This window comes from Dendrobates tinctorius, unplaced genomic scaffold (genome assembly GCF_039654945.1).
Source record: "Dendrobates tinctorius isolate UK_male_01 unplaced genomic scaffold, ASM3965494v1 ptg000174l, whole genome shotgun sequence".
Taxonomy (NCBI): Eukaryota; Metazoa; Chordata; class Amphibia; order Anura; family Dendrobatidae; genus Dendrobates; species Dendrobates tinctorius.
Window position 1 is genome coordinate 1,368,077 of NW_027361841.1, and position 18,156 is coordinate 1,386,232.

Here is an 18,156-nt window from a genome sequence, read left to right on the forward strand (position 1 = left end):
AGAGGAGGAGAGGATCTGTAGTAGGAGGCAGTGGTCAACTGTGTCAAAAGCAGAGGACAGGTCTAGAAGGAGGAGTATAGAGTATTGTCCGTTAGCTTTGGCTGTAAGTAGGTCATTGGTAATTTTGGTCAAGGCTGTCTCAGTGGAGTGATGGGGGCGGAAGCCAGATTGTAGATTGTCAAAGAGCAAGTTAGATGAGAGGTGGGAGGAAAGTTCAGCGTGGACATGCTGCTCCAGGAGTTCAGAAGCGAATGGGAGCAGCGATATTGGGCGATAGCTGGACGTGGCTGTTGGATCGAGGGTTGGCTTTTTAAAGATAGGCGTGATTGTGGCATGTTTGAAAGCAGAAGGGAAGGTACCAGACGTTAGTGATAGGTTGAAGAGGTGAGTTAGGGATGGGTTAAGAGTGGTGGTGATGTTGGGGAGGAGGTGGAATGGGATAGGGTCAAGTGCACAAGTGGTGAGGTGTGATTTGGAGAGAAGATGAGCAAACTCCCTTTCAGTGATGTTAGATAAGGTGGTTAAGGGGTTTGGGCATTGGTCTGGTATGCAAAGGGGTTGTGGTGGTTGAGCAATAAAGACTTGCCGTGTTTGATCTATCTTGGTTTTTGAAGTGTGCGGCAAAGTCCTCGGCAGAGATTAGGGAAGTCGGGGCAGTGGTGGGCGGAGAAGGGAGTTAAAAGTATTGAACCGCTGTTTGGGGTTGTGAGATAAGGAAGATACAAGGGATGTAAAGTAGGCCTGTTTAGCAGAGGTGAGGGCAGATTTGAACACAAGTGTTGCTTGTTTGAGTGCAGTGAAGTAGTCTTGCGAATGCGTTTTCTTCCAGCGCCGTTCTGCAATTCTGGATGCTTGCCGAAGCTTTTTATTGATATTGTGCCAGGGTTGTCTGTTGATTCGTCGCACTCTGTTATGCATGACAGGGGCGACCGAGTCGATGGCAGATGCAAGAGTGGCATTGTAGAAACTAGTGGCAGTGTCGTGGAGTGAAGATATGGAGGACAGTGGTAGAATAGAGACAGAGAGTGCGAGTGTCTAGATGCGCGAGGTTTCTGCGGGGGTGCACATGCTGCTGGACGTGGGTGACAGGTGAGGAGGACAGGGATGAGAAAGTGAGTAGATGGTGGTCAGATAGAGGGGAGGTGGTGAAGTTAGAAAGAGCAGATGCTGGTGAAGACCAGGTCTAATGTATGTCCGTCTGTGTGGGTGGCTGAGGAGGACCACTGAGTAAGTCCAAAAGATGAAGTAAGGGACAGGAGTTTGGAGGCCGCTGACTGGTGAGTGTCAATGGGATGTTGATGTTCCCCATGTTGATGGTGGGAATGTCAGCAAAGAGAAAGTGAAGAAGCCAGGTAGAGAATTGGTCAATGAAGGCAGTGGTCGGGCCCAGAGGTAGGTATATGACAGTCACTTGGAGGTTGGAGGAAGAATAGATGCGGACAGAGTGGACTTCAAAAGAGGGGAGGATAAGGGAGGGTAGAGGTGGGATTGGGTTGAAGGTGCAGCTGGAAGAAAGGAGAAGGCCCACTCCTCCACCATGTCTGTTGCCAGGGCGAGGAGTGTGGGTGAAGTGGAGGCCGCCGTAGCATAGCAGGGGAGGCGGTGTCGGAGGGTGTCAGCCATGTTTCAGTGAGGCAAAGGAAGGAAAAATTTACGAGCGGTAAAGAGGTCGTGAATCACATGGAGTTTATTGCAGACGGAGCGGGCATTCCAGAGTGATCCAGAGAGTGAGAGCAGGGTGGTGGTTGTCATGGGCATGGATTTGAGGTGGGAAAGATTTCTGGTGTTTATGTTGGTTTGGAAACGATAGAAGGGGGTAATAATGGGAGGTATGGGCTGTGGGGGTCCAGGGTTGGGAGATATGTCACCAGTAGTGAGGAGAAGCGGAGAGAGGCAGAGCATGTGGAAGAAGGGTGGGTGGCTTGTTTTGTATTTTATTAGGAGAGCTCTGAAGTTGAGGAGCAGTTCAGCAGAGGAGATCAGATGAGGAGGCAAGAGGGAAGGAGAGATTACTATTTGGTTAGCGGGTGCTGGGGTTTGTGGAGAGTGAGGAATAATGGAGCCAAAACTGTTAGAGCGTATGTCAGCATGGTGAGAGTAATTTAGAAGGCAAAAGAAATTTAGTACATCTAAACGCTGTGGTTAGTCGTACCCGCTGGTCACTTCCGGCTCATTTCGGGCATATTTCAGATTTTATCCTTAGACATCCATGGAATGACAGACCTCGGAGTCTGAATTTATAGTAACTTAAAAGCACATGAAAGGGCCCAGGTGTGATCAGAAAGGGAGGAGCCACAGTAAGACTGGACAGACACAGGAGACGATTAATAAGAAGTCACAAGAGGAAATGCAAAGGGAGATAGTATTGCAGCCAGAACACATACCAGTGATAGCAGACAGATTCAGGGGTGATTGGGGTTCAGGAAAGATGGGTGATGGTGTTGCAGCCAGAACACATACCAGTGATAGCCAACATACTCAGTGGTGATTTGGGTTCAGGAAAGATGGGTGATGATGGTGTTGCAGCCAGAACACATATCAGTGATGGCAGATTCAGGGGTAATTGGGGTTCAGGAAAGATGGGTGATGATGGTGTTGCAGCCAGAACACATACCAATGATAGACCATTTCAGGGGTGATTTGGGTTCAGGAAAGATGGGTGATGATGGTGTTGCAGCCAGAACACATACCAGTGATAGCAGATTCAAGGGTGATTGGGGTTCAGGAAAGATGGGTGATGATGGTGTTGCAGCCAGAACACATATCAGTGATAGCAGATTCAGGGGTGATTGGGGTTCAGGAAAGATGGGTGATGATGGTGTTGCAGCCAGAACACATACCAATGATAGACCAATTCAGGGGTGATTTGGGTTCAGGAAAGATGGGTGATGATGGTGTTGCAGCCAGAACACATACCAGTGATAGCAGATTCAAGGGTGATTGGGGTTCAGGAAAGATGGGTGATGATGGTGTTGCAGCCAGAACACATACCAGTGATAGCAGACAGATTCAGGGGTGATTGGGGTTCAGGAAAGATGGGTGATGATGGTATTGCAGCCAGACTCATACCTGTGGATGAAGCAGATCGGTTGTCAGATTGATAGTAATAGTGAAGCATAGTAATAATAATGAAGCATCTATAGCAGGGAGTTATTTTTCAAGCATATTTCAGATTTTATCCTTAGACATCCTTGGAATGACAGAAGCATTCTCAGCCAAAAAAAGTCTCTTTAGCTGCTATGATGATGGCAAGTCACTTTTTCAATTCTCTCTTGATGTTAATCAAGACATCTGATCCACGTAAGACTGTGATCTGGTGAGTCTTGGTGGCCGTCACGTGGTTCAAAAGAAGTGTGGAAGGGCGCTATTAGGAGATGGTGGCGATTGTACTGTGTTCACAATTATCTTTGCAATGGGGCTAAAATTTATTTCGGAGTACTTTTTTTTAATGTTCAAAGTGGAAATCTCAGGTTTGCTGTACTATGCTCATTTCTTTATTCCAGTGCTGCAATTTGAGGCGCCCCATAGCTGCCGGTGAAGCAGTTTGCATAGAAGTGATCTTATGCTTTTTCATCATTCCTTCTAGTTTATTAACCAAATTGGCTCATTCTGTAGTTGTTTTGTTACATTGGGCTCAGGAAACTATAAAGGACATTTTTGAGATTTTTAACTTGCTCATGGATTTTCCCTGCAGATGGTGAGACATAATATAAGTCTGTGTTGTATGGCCCAGGCTTTGTTCCTGTTTTGCTTGTATTTTTCTCTTTTTGCAGTTTTCATACTGACTTTTATTCTTGGGCTATGTTCACACGTTGCATTTTTTCCCACAGGCAAAACCTGGTCTCTTGGCAGTAAGAAACTTGCTTAAAAAAGGAGGTTTTTTTATGCACTAAACTTTATCAAGTTTTGTCACCAAAAACTGATATCTGAGTTTTTTCAGCGTTTTTAACGTTTTTTGCACCACACATTGCTTTCTGTGGGTGAAAAGCTCTGAAAAAACACTGAAAGTGACATGCTGCATTTTGCAAAAAAACGAGGTATTGCACTAAAATACTGAGGACAAAATAACCAAGCTGTGTGCATGATATATCTGAAATCTCATAGACTCTGCTGATACTGTAAAAACACAGCTGAAACATTTTCACAAAAAAAGTATTAAAGAAAAACTGAAAAAATGCAACACGTGAACAAACCCTAATTCTTCCAACCTTGATTTTGTTGTTGGATGCATATCAGAAATACACTGTGCACAAGACCTAACGCAGAACAGCCTGATGGTGTTTTGTATGATTAGAACTTTTCTCATATAAACCTAAAAATGACGTACAACAAAAATATTTAATGTAATATTCATAGACCACAAACAAAATGGTTAAAAGAAAAAGATTACACAGAATTGATTAAAAAGACATACCGTAATATTGGTGTACTATGATTGTAAATATGTCTGTAAGGCCAGATTCACGTTGTGTTAACCCAGCCCGTTCAACGCATAGCTTTGACGGGCTGCGTTAACTGTATAGCATAACGTGATTGCGTTATGCTATACCCGCTAGCGCAGATGATTCATCTGTGCTAGCGGTGGCGGAGCCTCAGACGCTGCAGCCCGTGTTCGAGACTCCGTCACTGAATGACGGTATGCGACTTGATGCGTCCGACATTGGGGGTCAATGGCAGCGTTAACTGACTGAGTTACACCGCGTTATGCCACTGTGTAACCCAGTCCGTCTAATGGACTGCCATAACACAATGTGACCCCAGGATAATATCAAAATTTCAATAAATGAGTGTTCTATACTTTGATTAATATAATATATATATATATATATATATATATATATATATATATATATATATATATAAATAGCAGCTTAATATAAGTCCAGATATGTAAACCATTCTGAAAAAGTGACAACCTGCAAAAATCTTAGAACACTAAATGTATAAAATAGGTACAGACCCCTATGCAGAGATGTTGTCATTTTTTAGCCAATTCTTTGTAATCCTTTTCCTTTAAAAGATTGTCTATGAATTAATAAATATTTTTTGTTGCATGTCATATTCATAGGTTGATATTGCTTGTTGGATATATAACTACTGTTTTTGCTATTTAAATACAACTTTGCTCATGTAATGGTCTCCCTGTTCTTATGGTCATTTAGGCTGAAGCTGAGATTCAAGAAAAATACTTTGATCCACTTGTGAAAAAAGAGCAGATGGAAGAGAAGATGAAAAGTATAAAAGAACAGAAATGTCGCGTGGTGACCTGTAAAACGGTGAGTGTGGAACTGGTGTGTGATGACAACTCTGAAAATTAAAGTGCAATAGTAGGTAAAGACTTGTGTTTTACCTACATGGGAATATGAGTTTTTACCAGCATTCTTCTAATATACAAGTGTCAGCAGGAAGGAGAACAGACATTTTCAGTCTTTGGATGTGAATAACAAATTAACAAACTTTCCTTTTATTGAGAGCATCATTTAATTTGAAGCACTAATTAGAGTGGTCCCAGCTGTCTGACTCCCAGTGATTAGACTTTTTTTTTTTTTTTAAGGCAAAACATAAGACTCGTTTTAAATCAGCAAAAATGTGATCCCTACAAAATATTACTTTTTGCAAGGTCATGCTTCTATACTTTAAGGGTATGTTTCCATGCTGCATACTTGCAGCGCTTTGGACGCAGCGGAAACCCCACTCCGCCCAAAGCGCCGCCCCCTGTCTTACACTTTGTGATACTGCATGTGCTCATTGAACACATGCGGAATCACCACAGCCTATGCATAGACTGGGTTATTTATCTTGCGGAGACGGAGCATCTCGCTGCGGTCTGGAAAGACGCGCCGCAAGTCCGTAATTTCGGGTGTGTCACCCGCGTCCCTGCACGCATCGTGAAGACTGCATTTCATAAAATCCCCTCCATTATGCTGTAACATCTGGATGCTGCGGATTGAACGCTGCGGCTGCAAATCCTGAAAACTTATGCTACGTGGAAGCATACCCTAATGTTCCACCCCACTGCTTCAGGTAAACTGCATACAGGCACGTCTTTTTGCCTCATAAATGCACTAAGCTATGATTTAGGGATTGAAAGTGTAACATGCCTAGTGGGAACTAGAACATTACCCTATATCAGTGGTCCCTAACTTTTCTGACCTGGAGAGTCACATTCAGCTTAGAGAACGGGCTGCAAGCCACATTAAGCTCCCACCCCCTTCAAAGTAGTGTCAGCCAAAGCCCCCATTACAGGTATAATGATAACCAAAGCTTTTCCACAGAAATCACTACAAAGCAGTACACAGAGATCCAGGGGTTCCCACAATACCCCCCCCATTTAGTATTCTCCCATTAAGGACTCTCAACATACTGTCACATCCAGCTTTGAGCACCTCCTCTAATAGGTAGTACCATCCTCCAGCGTACCATACCTAAAACATCTCTAAACCCCTAAACCAGTAAATGTGCATCCAGATCTGCACTTCGTGCAGGCTTACTCACAAAATTCACCATTTTGAGATGTACTCTTCATACCTGTTTGCTAGACCTGGACCTAATGCACCAAGCTGGCAGACAGTCGCGAGCCAGATGTGGCTCCTGAGCTACAGGTTGAGGGACCACTGCCCTATATAGTGTTGTATGAACATGCAATTTTGATAGTGACTAACTTGTTTTTATCTGTCTTGACAGTGCAAGTATACACATTACAAGCCACTGGACACGTGTGTTGGTGAAAACCATGACTTCCATTGGCATGATGCGGTGAAACGTTTTTTCAAGTGTCCATGTGGTAACAGAACAATTGCACTAGATCGTCTACCCAAGAAGTCCTGCAGGTATAAAATCAGACTGTGTGATATTGAATACTGTTTAGTACGTATAATATAATCAGAAAGGAGGGTGATCCTGTTATGTGGTTAAGGCCTCTTTCACACTTCAGTTTTTTGCATCAGTTCTAATCCGCCAAAAAGGCGGACAAGCGGATCCGTTCTAAACTGATGTGAACGGATGGCACATCAATGAAGAAATTTAAAGGAATCGCTGGCGAGAGAGAGAGAGTGTGATTGATTGATTGTCCGGCACCCAGAAAGAAATTCGGGTTAAATCAGTGTTTGCAGGATCCGCCAGAGAAGAAAACGTTACAAGCTCCGTTTTGAAATCTTTGAGGATGGTGACGGACATCAACTTTTGGCGGATCCTCACAAAAAACGGATGCAACGGACAGCAATCCGTCACAATCCGCCATTAATGCAAGTCAATGGGAAAAAAACGGATCCTCAAAAAAAAATTGTGATTGTGACTGATTGTAAAAAACGGAAGTGTGAAAGAGGCCTAATCTGTTAACAGCGTTCTATAAACCAGGGAAAGCTGAGCCGATTGGTGTATCCTATTCTTAGGAAAATGTTACATTTTGAATCTGGCTTTTATTTTATTTTTCAAATATAAAAATACAAAGTATACAATAAGAGAATATGAATGAGTCCGTGGAGGGCCTGGACACAGACCATCATACAGAAAACCTAACACTATTGCTTTTACATATCAATGAAAATCGGGTAACTGTCAGATTGGATGTTTATCTATATTCAGTTCCATATATAAAAAAAGAACTCTAAAACAGATGTGTAAACCGGGTAATGTCCCACATGACCAATTGAGGTCAGTAAATGAAAATGATAAGAATGTCTCAATGTGTAAAAAGAGAGGGAAAGGGGAAGAAAAAGTTTTAGCAAAGAAGTGAAAGCAATTAGGGAGAGAAAGAAGGAAAAAAAAAAGCGGGGCTTATTTAATAAAGGGGAGGAGTAACTTTAATCTCAGTATGCTTCAGGAATTGGGAAGATTCTCTAAGTTTTCAAGAGAACAAGGATTGGAAATTGGGTGAGTCTTTAAAGAGGATCCAGGGTTGCCAAGGATGGAAACATTTTACATGGTCTCCGCTAGCTTCTGCTGACCTATCTTCCATATGGCATATGTGTTTGAATTCTCTTTGTCACTCAGTCATGAATGGGATGTCTTTTGAATGCCAGTGTCTAGGTATCACTGAACGTGCTGCATTTAAGCAGAATTGCAGGAGACAGTTTCTGAGCACCAATGGAACTCTGGAGCAAACACAGGAGGGCTATTTGTGGAGAAGGAATTATTCTATTCCCAGAGATCATAATGTATGCTGTAAATATAATACAACTTTCCAAAAAGGTTTTATTTGATCACAATCCCACCAAATGTGGAGCATCGTATCTTTCTCTGTTTCACAGCGCCATTGCTTTTCTGATACCAAGGAAAAGATCATATCTAGTTTTACTGGGTACTGGTACCACCTATTAAAAATCTTATTTCTTTCTTGAGCATAACCAGCCACCAGTTTTGGCACAATATTGACATTGTAGAAAGATTCTGTAAGAAAGCCTTGTTCGAGCGAGGAATTGCATACTTTAAGTAGCTGGAGGGCCAGTTAGTCTAAATATCTTAGACTTCCAGAGAGTGTCCATCTGAACCCGTAGACTTACCTCACACCATATCTGTCTGCTTTCGTTATGGCTTCTTCAGCAATAGGGGTCTCTAGGACCGCAGCAATCTCTTCTCTGAGGTTCGTGAGATTTATACCATCCAAATATTCCTGTATCGTCTTTTCTGGGTAATATCAACCTGAGTGGCGTACAGTTACTGGTAGAAGTCAGAAAACACAGAAAGAATCTCGCATGAATCGGACACCCCTGTCCGTAACCCACCCTTCACCATTATCACTATACCCAGTTTAACTATATGGGCTACCAGATGTCCAGTCTGATTGCCAAGCTCAAAAAAGGATTGTCTAGTAAAGAATAGATGTCTGTCTCCTTTCTCTTTTAAAAGTTGTAAGTATGGTCTTCCAGTCTGGTGTCGGCTGTGTTTGAGTCAGAGGGGGTCAACCACAAAAGCCTCCCGAAAGGATTTTTCAAAATAGGAGATGGTGGATTTCAGACATCGCCTCAAATAGGCCTTGAAGGCCTCCCAGGTCACTGTCACATCTCCCTCACCAGTGTGGGTTTCCCAGAACACTTGAATTTGGTCAATTCTATAATTTTCCCCAATTGGGGACAACCAGAAGAGATGTATCCAATGTTTACTACACATTTCATGTGGCACAGAGGTCAGTTCCTATATTAGAAAATGGTTTGAAATTCTCCTAGTTAGATATTACAGATGTGACACCAATTGAAGTGTCTGCACACTTTCAAGCAGTCAATTCTGGAGAAAGTGTTTCTAGGGAGAGCATGACAAGAGAACAATCTAGAACAGGGGCTCAAACAGACCCCAGGATGCTTGATGACTGCGGTCCAGTCCAAGGGCCACTGACGTCAGTGCAGTCCTTGGACGCACATTAAACTGAAATGTATGCCGCGCAGACAAGCTCTCCACACAGCAATACCAATGTTGGCCAATCAGAGGCCAGCAGCTCGGTGGCTTATGACATCCCTACCATGTGCAGGCATGTTGATGTCAGCAGATACCGCTTTATTTCTGTTCAATGTGTGTCACAACGTCTGCTTGCCTCAGGACCAGGTTGCAATCGTCAAGGGGTCTACAGTGCCTGTGGGCCGCATTACTACAAGAAGGGGACCAGGGTGGGGCCTTGCTACGAGAAGGGGACCAGGGTGGGGCCTTGCTACGAGAAGGGGACCCGGGTGGGGCCTTGCTACGAGAAGGGGACCCGGGTGGGGCCTTGCTACGAGAAGGGGACCCGGGTGGGGCCTTGCTACGAGAAGGGGACCCGGGTGGGGCCTTGCTACGAGAAGGGGACCCGGGTGGGGCCTTGCTAGGTGATGCTAGTTGTAAGACATTACTGTATGTGGCCAATTGGAGGAAGCAAATATATTTAAAAAAAAAAAAATCAAAAAGTATATAGAAAAAAAGATGGCATCACTAAAAATGTGTCACTGCCCTGCAATAGAATGCGGTCCCCCAAATTCAATTTTTTTTCTATGTGCAGCTTATAGACCCAGCAGAGTTTTAGACCCCTGCTCTAGAATTGCTATTATTATTATAGCGCCATTTATTCCATGGCGCTTTACATGTGAAAAGGGGTATACATAATAAAAACGAGTAAAGTAACCTTAAACGTGACTTGTAATGTCTGGTACAGGAGGAAAGCGGATTTTGCCCACGAGGGCTCACTCTACAATCACCAAATTTATAAGAAATAAACTACTCTTTTTTTGCTGGCAAAAAAAAAATGTTTTTTCTTACCAGTCTTGTGGAAGGTTACCAGTAATGGGCCGCATACAGCTCTTTATCTAACCCTTTACAACACTGTAACTGGTGTCAGTATATACTGTCACTGTAATATTCATATTTTTATTTTCTGAGGTCAAGTTTTATTTATATTTTTCATTGGGTATATTTAAATGTGTTCAGGGTAATCCTCATTTTTGTTACTTGTACTAACCTACCAAGTTTGGCAGGCACTTGACGGTCTTTACATTTATTTTAACAACATATACTTACGCCCCTTAGGCCTCTTTCACACATCCATGTCTACAGTATGTGTGTTGACTGTTTTCACACGTACCGGAGACACTGACACACGTAGACCCATTCAAATGAATGGGTCTTTGCACATATCAGTGTGTTCTTGGCCAAAACACGCTGACCTATTCGTTTTTTACCATCAGCACGGGCCACAAAACGTCGTGCAGTGAGAACACACATTGATGTTATCCACGTGACATGCATCGGCACAGGGGAAGAAGCGCTACAGTAAACGCTGTTCCCCCGACGGCAGATGCTGAAGACGCTCTCATCATTTCCCCCTGCTTTGCTGGCTATTGGCGTCATCAGGGGTGAATGATGAGTTATATTAAAGTCAGAAAGATAACAGCAGGTGGGGGCTTTTGGGACTATTACTCCCATCAACCTACAACTGCTGCCGCTAAGAACCGTGACAGCAGGAGCAGATGATGGGGGTATTCCTCACCCGCCACCTAAACTAAATGAATGAAAAACCTGGCGTGGGTTCCCCCTATTTTCTATAACCAGCCTGGCTGGGCTGCAACTGTCAGCTTCAGCAAGCTTGGTTATCAAGAATAAGAGGGTTCCCCACGCTGTTTATTTTTTTTAAATAAATCATTAAAACGGCGTGGGGTCCCCCCCATTTTTGACAACCAGCCTTGCTAAAGCTGATAGCTGGGGGCTGATATTCTTAGGCTGGTAAGGGGCCATTGATATAGCCCCCTTCCTCCCAGCCTAAAAATAGCTGCCTGCAATTGCCCAAAAAAGGCGTATCTATTAGATGCACCAATTCTGGCGCTTTGCCTGGATCTTCCCACTTTCCCTGTAGTGGGGTTCATATTTGTGGGTTTGAGGTCACCTTTGTATTGTCAGGTGACATGAAGCCCATGGTTTAGTAATGCAGCAGCTCATTCACCAGTGGCTCTCAGCCTGGACGGTCACATCTTGGCACTGTTCAGGTTGAAAACTATTTAGCCCCCCAGACATGGATTACGGCGTGGGACAGAATGACCGACAGGTATGGTGTGTGTGTGTATATATATATGTGTGTATATATAAATTTATTTATTTATTTATTTTACACACACATACACACGTGTTTTTGGAGTCCCCCGATTCCCAGCCCCACAGTGTGAATGCTTCACCAAACACTGTGAGTGGAGCCAATACCAAAAAGTTCTTATTTAGTCTCATCTAACCACATTGGCAAACTTCAAAATGGGTTTGGACATGTGGTGGCATGAGCAGGGAAACCTTGCTTGCCCTGCAGGGTTTTAATCCATGATGGCGTAGTGTGTTACTAATGGTGATGTTTGAGACTGTAGTCCCAGCTCTCTTCAGGTCATTGACTAGGGCCTCCCCTGTAGTTCTGAGCTGATTCCTGACCTTTCGCAGAATCTTCTTTACCCCACGAGGCGAGATTTTGCATGGAGCCCCAGACCGAGGATTAACAGTCATCTTGTGTTTCTTCCATTTTCTAATAATTGTGCCAAGAGTTGTTGCCTTCTCACTACGCTGCATGCCTATTGTCCGTTAGCCCATCCCAGCCTTGTGCAGGTCTACAATTTTGTCACTGGTGTCCTTATGTAGTTCTTTGGTCTTGGCTATGGTGGAGAGGTGGGAGTGTGTGGACAGGTGCAATTAATACAGGCAATGAGTGCAGAGTAGGAGGGCTTTTTAAAGTAAAGCTAACAGGTCTGTGAGAGTCAGAATTCTTGCTCTTTGGTAGGTGATCAAATACTTACATCATGCAATACATTTTTTTGTGTTTCTGTTTTTTTAAGATCCTGTCTCACAGTTGGAGTACCTATGATAAAAATTACAGATCTCTCCATTCTTTGTCGATTTTGCAAGTTTTCCCACCTAAAGTGTTTCAAATGCTTATTTTCCCCAGTTTTTGTGTATGTATAATATATATTATACACACGCATGCACATATGTGCATATCTTATAAACTGTATTTTTGAGACTATAAGACCCACCAAGGTTTTAGAGCAGGAAATAAGAAATAAAGCAAAAATTGTGGTCAATTTTATATGTAATATCCCCATATCCATGTATGCCTGCCCCCCCATCCCTATCCTGGTGTGCAGGGCCCCATCAGAAAAACATAAACCATTATACTTGTGTTTTTTTTAATCTTCCTGCGCTCCCTTGCAGTGTCTTGTTCCAATGCCAGCAGCTCATTTATGCTTGTAAGCAACGCATGGCAGGGATGTCATGCACTGCTTGCAAGCAGAGGACAGCTGCCGTAATACTCACTGCCCTCCGTGCTGGGACTATGTGCGTGGAGGGCAGTGAGTATTCATTGCTGTTTAATAGCGAGCACAGTGTTTGCAGCTTCCAGCAGCTGCTGGGCATTCACATGTGCCTCTACTAAAGGGAACGAATATTCACTGCATTTCACGCCTATGGTAGTGAAGTAAATATTCATTGCCTTAAGTAGCAGACACATGTGAACGCCTGGCAGCTGCACATTAAAGAAAAATGAATATGCACTGCCCTCTACACCCATGGTCATGGAATGCAGTGAATATTCGTTTTTCTTTAGCAGTGGGCATGGGAGTAAGCTGCCAGCTCCTACCTCCTGTGACCCATTGCTGCTCCCCCACCTTCTCACCACCGCCAGACAGGTACATCGGGACTATAAGGCTAAGTGCACACGTAGCAGAAAATTTCTGCTGGAAAACCTGACTCCCTTCCCAGAAACCGCGCGTTTTTTTCTGTGCGTTTTTTGCGCAGAAAACGCTGTTTTTATGCGTTTTTTTTCTGCGCGTTTTCAAAACGCATAGAAATAGCCAGAAACGCAGAAAAACCCGCAAAATTAATGAGCTTGCTGCGTTTTTTACCGCAATACTTTTTTCGTGGTAGAAACCGCATCAGTATGCACAAAAAGTGCAAAATGCATAGAAATTACTGGGAAGCTTATTTCTAGCGGTTTTATTGGAAAAACCGCAAAAAATACCGCTAAAAAAACGCTGTGTGTGAACGCAGCCTAAGACGCAACACTCCCCTTCCTCCAAAAATGTGGACGAAAATTGGGGGCTGTGCGTCTTATAGTCCAAATGTACTGGCTCTGGCTGTGGTGGGAGAGCGGCATCGGAGGAGCAGCGGGTCACAGAGGCAGTAGCCAGCTGCTGTGACTAACTCCTGTGCCCGTTGCTGAAGAGAAATGAATATTCACTGCATCCCATGGGCGTGGAGCGCAATGATTTTTAGTTTCTCTTTAATAGCATCTTGGTATGATTGGCCCCCAGTCCTGGTATGCATGGCCCCATCCTTATGATTGGCCCCCACCCCCATCCTGCTATGCATGGCCCCATCAGAAAACATTAAGAAAAAAAATTACTTGCCTTCCTGGTGCTCCCTCGCAGCATGATGTTCTAATGGCAGCAGCTGCTTTATGCATGTAAGCATCGCATGGCAAGGACGTCATGCACTGCTTGCAAGCCGAAGGGCAACTGCCGTAATACTCACTGAGACTGTTTGCGCAGAGAGCATCGAGTAATCATTGCCATTCAGTAGTGTGCACATTGTCAGCCAGAGCCTTCCTGCAGCTGCCGGGCGTTCACGTGTGCCGCCACTTAAGAGAAATGAATATTTAGCTAAGTAGCGGCACAAGTGACCGCACGGCAGCTGCAGGAAGGCTCTGGCTGACCATGTGCGTGCTACTGAAGGGCAATGAATACTTGCTGTTCTCTGCACACACAGTCCCAGCGTGTAGAGCAGTGAGTATTCTGGCAGCTGGCCTTCGGCTTGCACGCAGCGCATTACATCCCTGCCATGCCAGCTTGCCAGCAGCTGCTTTATGCTTGTATCAGGAACAAGATGCTGCGAGGGAGCGCCGGGAAGGTAAGTGTACTGGTTTGGGGGTTTTTTTGTTTTTATGTTTTCTGATGGGGCCATTCATACCAGGATGGGGGTGGTGGCCAATCATAAGGATGGTGGCCAAGCATACTAGGACAAGATGGGGGCCCTGCATACCAGGAAAGGGCTGGGGACATGCATACTAGGACAAGATGCGGGCCCTGCACACCAGGATAGGGATGGGGACGTGCTTACTAGGACGAGATGGGGGGGCCCTGCACACCAGGCTAGGGATGAGGGTGATCATTCCTGCCAGGATAGGTCTGAAGGAGACCATTCCTAGCAGGAAAGGAATGAGGGGGCCATGCATACCAGGATAGGGATGTGGGGACCATGCATGCAAGGGTAAGAATGAGGGGGTCATGTGTATCATGATGGGGATGAGGGGGCTATGCATACCAGGTTAAGGGGATATTAAGTACAGAATTGAAAACCTTTTTTTTCTTCAAATTTTTTTTCCCCTAATTTCCTCCAGTAAAACCTAGATGCCTCTTATGGTCCGGTGTGTCTTATAGTCCGAAAAATATGGTAATCTGTTCAGCTTCTCCTGCTCTGTGACATTTCCATAGATTGCACTGAATTTCTGTGGTAACAGGTCTCCCTAAGGGTGTGTGCACACGCTGCGGATTCTGCTGCGGTTCCGCAGCGGATTTGGCCCTGTGGATCCACAGCAGTTTCTGCTGCGGTGTACAGTACCATTTATTCCCTATGGGAAATGGAAACCGCAGTGCAGATGCTGCGGAATTTTCCACATGGATTTTCTGCGGTTTCTAAACCGCAGAAAGAATTGACATGTCAATTCTTTCTGCGGATTCCACAGTGGTTTACCATCTCCTCCATTGTGGAGATGGTAAAACCGCAGGATAATCCGCAGATAAACCGCAGGTCTTTTGACCTGCGGATTTTGGAAATCCGCGCGGATCAATCCGCAGCAGATTCCGCAGCGTGTGCACACACCCTTAGGGTATGTGCACACGTTGCGGATTGCTGTGCGGATTTTTCCATGCGGAATCTGCATATTTTGGCAGAATCCGCAGGTCAAAATGCACGGATTTGGCCTGCGTTTTTACACCTGGGGATTCTAATAATGGAATGGGTGTAAAAACGCTGTGGAATCCACACAAAGAATTGACATGCTGCGAAAAATAAACCGCTGCGTTTCCGCGGGGATTTCGCCGCAGCATGTGCACATCGTTTTTTTTTCCCCATTGAATAACATTGTACTATAAATCACTAGCAAATCCGCTGCAAATCCGCAACGTGTGCACATACCCTAAAGCCTCCAGAATACTACAATGTTGACGTTACAGGATTTTATTTAAGGAATTGCTGTAAATTTCCTTTTTTTTTTTTTCTTGTAGTACCTGTGGACACTTCAAATGGGAACGAGATGGCATGCTTAAGGTAGTTTTAGAACAGTGTTTCGTTATTTGTTTTTTTGGTGGGGGCTGGGGGAGTTTGTTTACGTTTTTGAGTGTTTTTTTGTGGTGTTAAGGGCCCTTTACACATAGTGATATCGCTAGCAATATCGCTAAAGCGTCACCGATTTTGCGACGCAGCAGTGATATTGCTAGCGATATCGCTATGTGTGATACTTTTCTCCGACCGGCTCCCCCGCTGGCTATCGCTGATCGCGCACGTCCTTTTCTCGTTGGCTGCTTCCTGCTGGCGCCGAAGAGCAACGCGTGGACGCGAGGACATCATCATCGCCGCATCTGAAAGGTAAGTAACGACTGCTGCTGCATCGCTGTGAGATCTGCCTGTTTGGCAGCTCACTAGCGACCATTTAGCGATGCATCAGCGATCCTGACCGGGTTGTATCGTGGTCGGGATCGCTAGTGCATCGCTAAATGTAAAGGGGGCTTTAGGCTCTTGAATTTGGTGAATCTGACTTATTAGGAGTAGGCCATGTTTTTAAGCAGATCTAAAGTAGGAACCCCTTTTAGTCAAAGAAATTGCCAGCAAGCTCCCCAAGACCCATTTTAGTGAATTTTGCAGAAAATTCGCCAACTACAGCCATTGCAATACATTGTGTCTGTATTAGTAAGTAGTGGAACACTTTTGTTTCATGGGTAGTGAGGGATGAGCACCTTTCTCCACATGGCAAGCCACATCATTAAGAGGGGCTGGTGTAGAGAGGTGAAGCCATGTCTCCAAGTTTTGGAAATAACATTTCTCTAAGGTTTAGAAGATATCTGAACAAAGTTTCTCGGCAGCACTTTGTTGACATGGAGATTTGTTAATGTTTGTACAGATTTCAGATTACATTTATTTATGTATTTTATTTATTTTTATGAACAGGAAAAAAGTGGACCGAAAATTGGAGGTGAAACACTACTGCCAAGAGGAGAGGAGCATGGGAAATTTCTTAATAGTCTTAAATAACAAAGTGCACTCGAAGCTTACACATCAAATCAAAGAGAACTGGACTACCCGAATGCTAATCCTTCGTCTCCTTATAGGCACGGCCAAATCTGACTGTTTTCTGGACTTTTTTTTTCCTTCTTTTTGGAAATTAAGATCCCAATTTTTTTTTTTTTTTATGGATTTCCTTTCAAAGCCATGTTCTAACATAGCATAGATGCTGCTTTTTAATAGGTTAAGCAAAATGGATGAAATTTTATGAAAACTCATACACAGTGTGCTTTTAAAGACACTGTTGAATTTGTTTTTGTTTTTTTAATAAGGATCCTGGAAAAAAAATTACCTGCCTATGTGCACTAAAAAATACATGTCAAATCTGCCTGAAGTATATTATATATAATGTATGTGTATATACAAAAGGGAAAGGGCGTCAACAAATTCAAGTGAATTGATCAGAGGAAAAAAACTTGCAGAAACAAACAGCAGCCTTTTTACACATGGCCTAACACAACTTTTCATAGTCTGAAGTGCTCTTCTAGAATGTGCAGGATTAAAATACAAGAACGACATGCCTAATTGTCAGTACCAGAAATATGGCACTGCTCCAACCCAGTATCTTAGAGAAATGTTTTTTATTTTAAGGGGTTTTTCCTCAGAATTGCAATCTGTGAAATCTTTTGGACACTTTAATCAGTAGTTGGCATCTGATCAAAAGTGTAAACTAGGTAAACCTTGGCGACATCTGCTCTTGGCATGAGCAACCTATTTGTAAGTATTTATATGTTATTCTGAGTCACAATGTATTTACTGATCATGTATTTTGTACAGATTGTTAATGGATATAGAGCGGGCCTGTAACTGGACATGTATTTATGTAATAAATCATTAAGTATGACGTTCAATTTGTTAATCTAAGATTCCATGTAGCTTATTACCACTTTCTGCTAGAGACTCTTACCTTGTGACACTTGGAGCGGTCTTCTATTATAATTAGACATGTGCCCCAGAGTGAAGAAGAAAACTAAGTGACTACATTTTCAGTGGTTTTCAGTGGTTCTGTATCAGGTACTAATTCACATTAGAATGGGAAAATTGATCCGAGCAGTATGTAAAAGGTAACATGAAGAGGTTAAAATGTGAATGTAGATTTGTAAGTGTTAGATCTCCTGCAGATGGCTGTAATAATCCCACGAGTGCTATCTATCATTTTGATGGATAGCACTTGTCCCCATGATGTTCTATGGGGGCTATGCACATTACTTGCCCCCTCCTCTTGTACATAGTCTGAAGGGAAAAATTGCTGCATGCCTGAGTTTGAGCCGATATATGGATCATACTTAGCCATGCAAGTCAATGCGTGTGAAAAATGACACTGCACTTGGATGACATCTGAGTGCAGTCCAATTTCTGCTGAGTGACAAAATGGAGAAGATGCAAGATGTT

General features: G+C 43.7%; 1 protein-coding gene across 4 annotated transcripts in view; it reads left to right on the top strand.

Moving 5' to 3' along the window:
• MCM10 (minichromosome maintenance 10 replication initiation factor) overlaps nt 1-17,623 on the top strand; it is a 118,437-nt gene extending 100,814 nt beyond the window's left edge. For all 4 annotated transcript variants that reach the window (XM_073551260.1, XM_073551259.1, XM_073551257.1 and 1 more), the window contains 4 exons: nt 5,163-5,276; nt 6,685-6,830; nt 15,711-15,753; nt 16,651-17,623. In XM_073551260.1, coding sequence (XP_073407361.1) covers nt 5,163-5,276; nt 6,685-6,830; nt 15,711-15,753; nt 16,651-16,734 — 387 coding nt within the window. In that variant the 3' untranslated portion in view covers nt 16,735-17,623. The remainder of the gene's footprint in view (nt 1-5,162; nt 5,277-6,684; nt 6,831-15,710; nt 15,754-16,650) is intronic.
• Nucleotides 17,624-18,156: the final 533 nt, after the last annotated feature.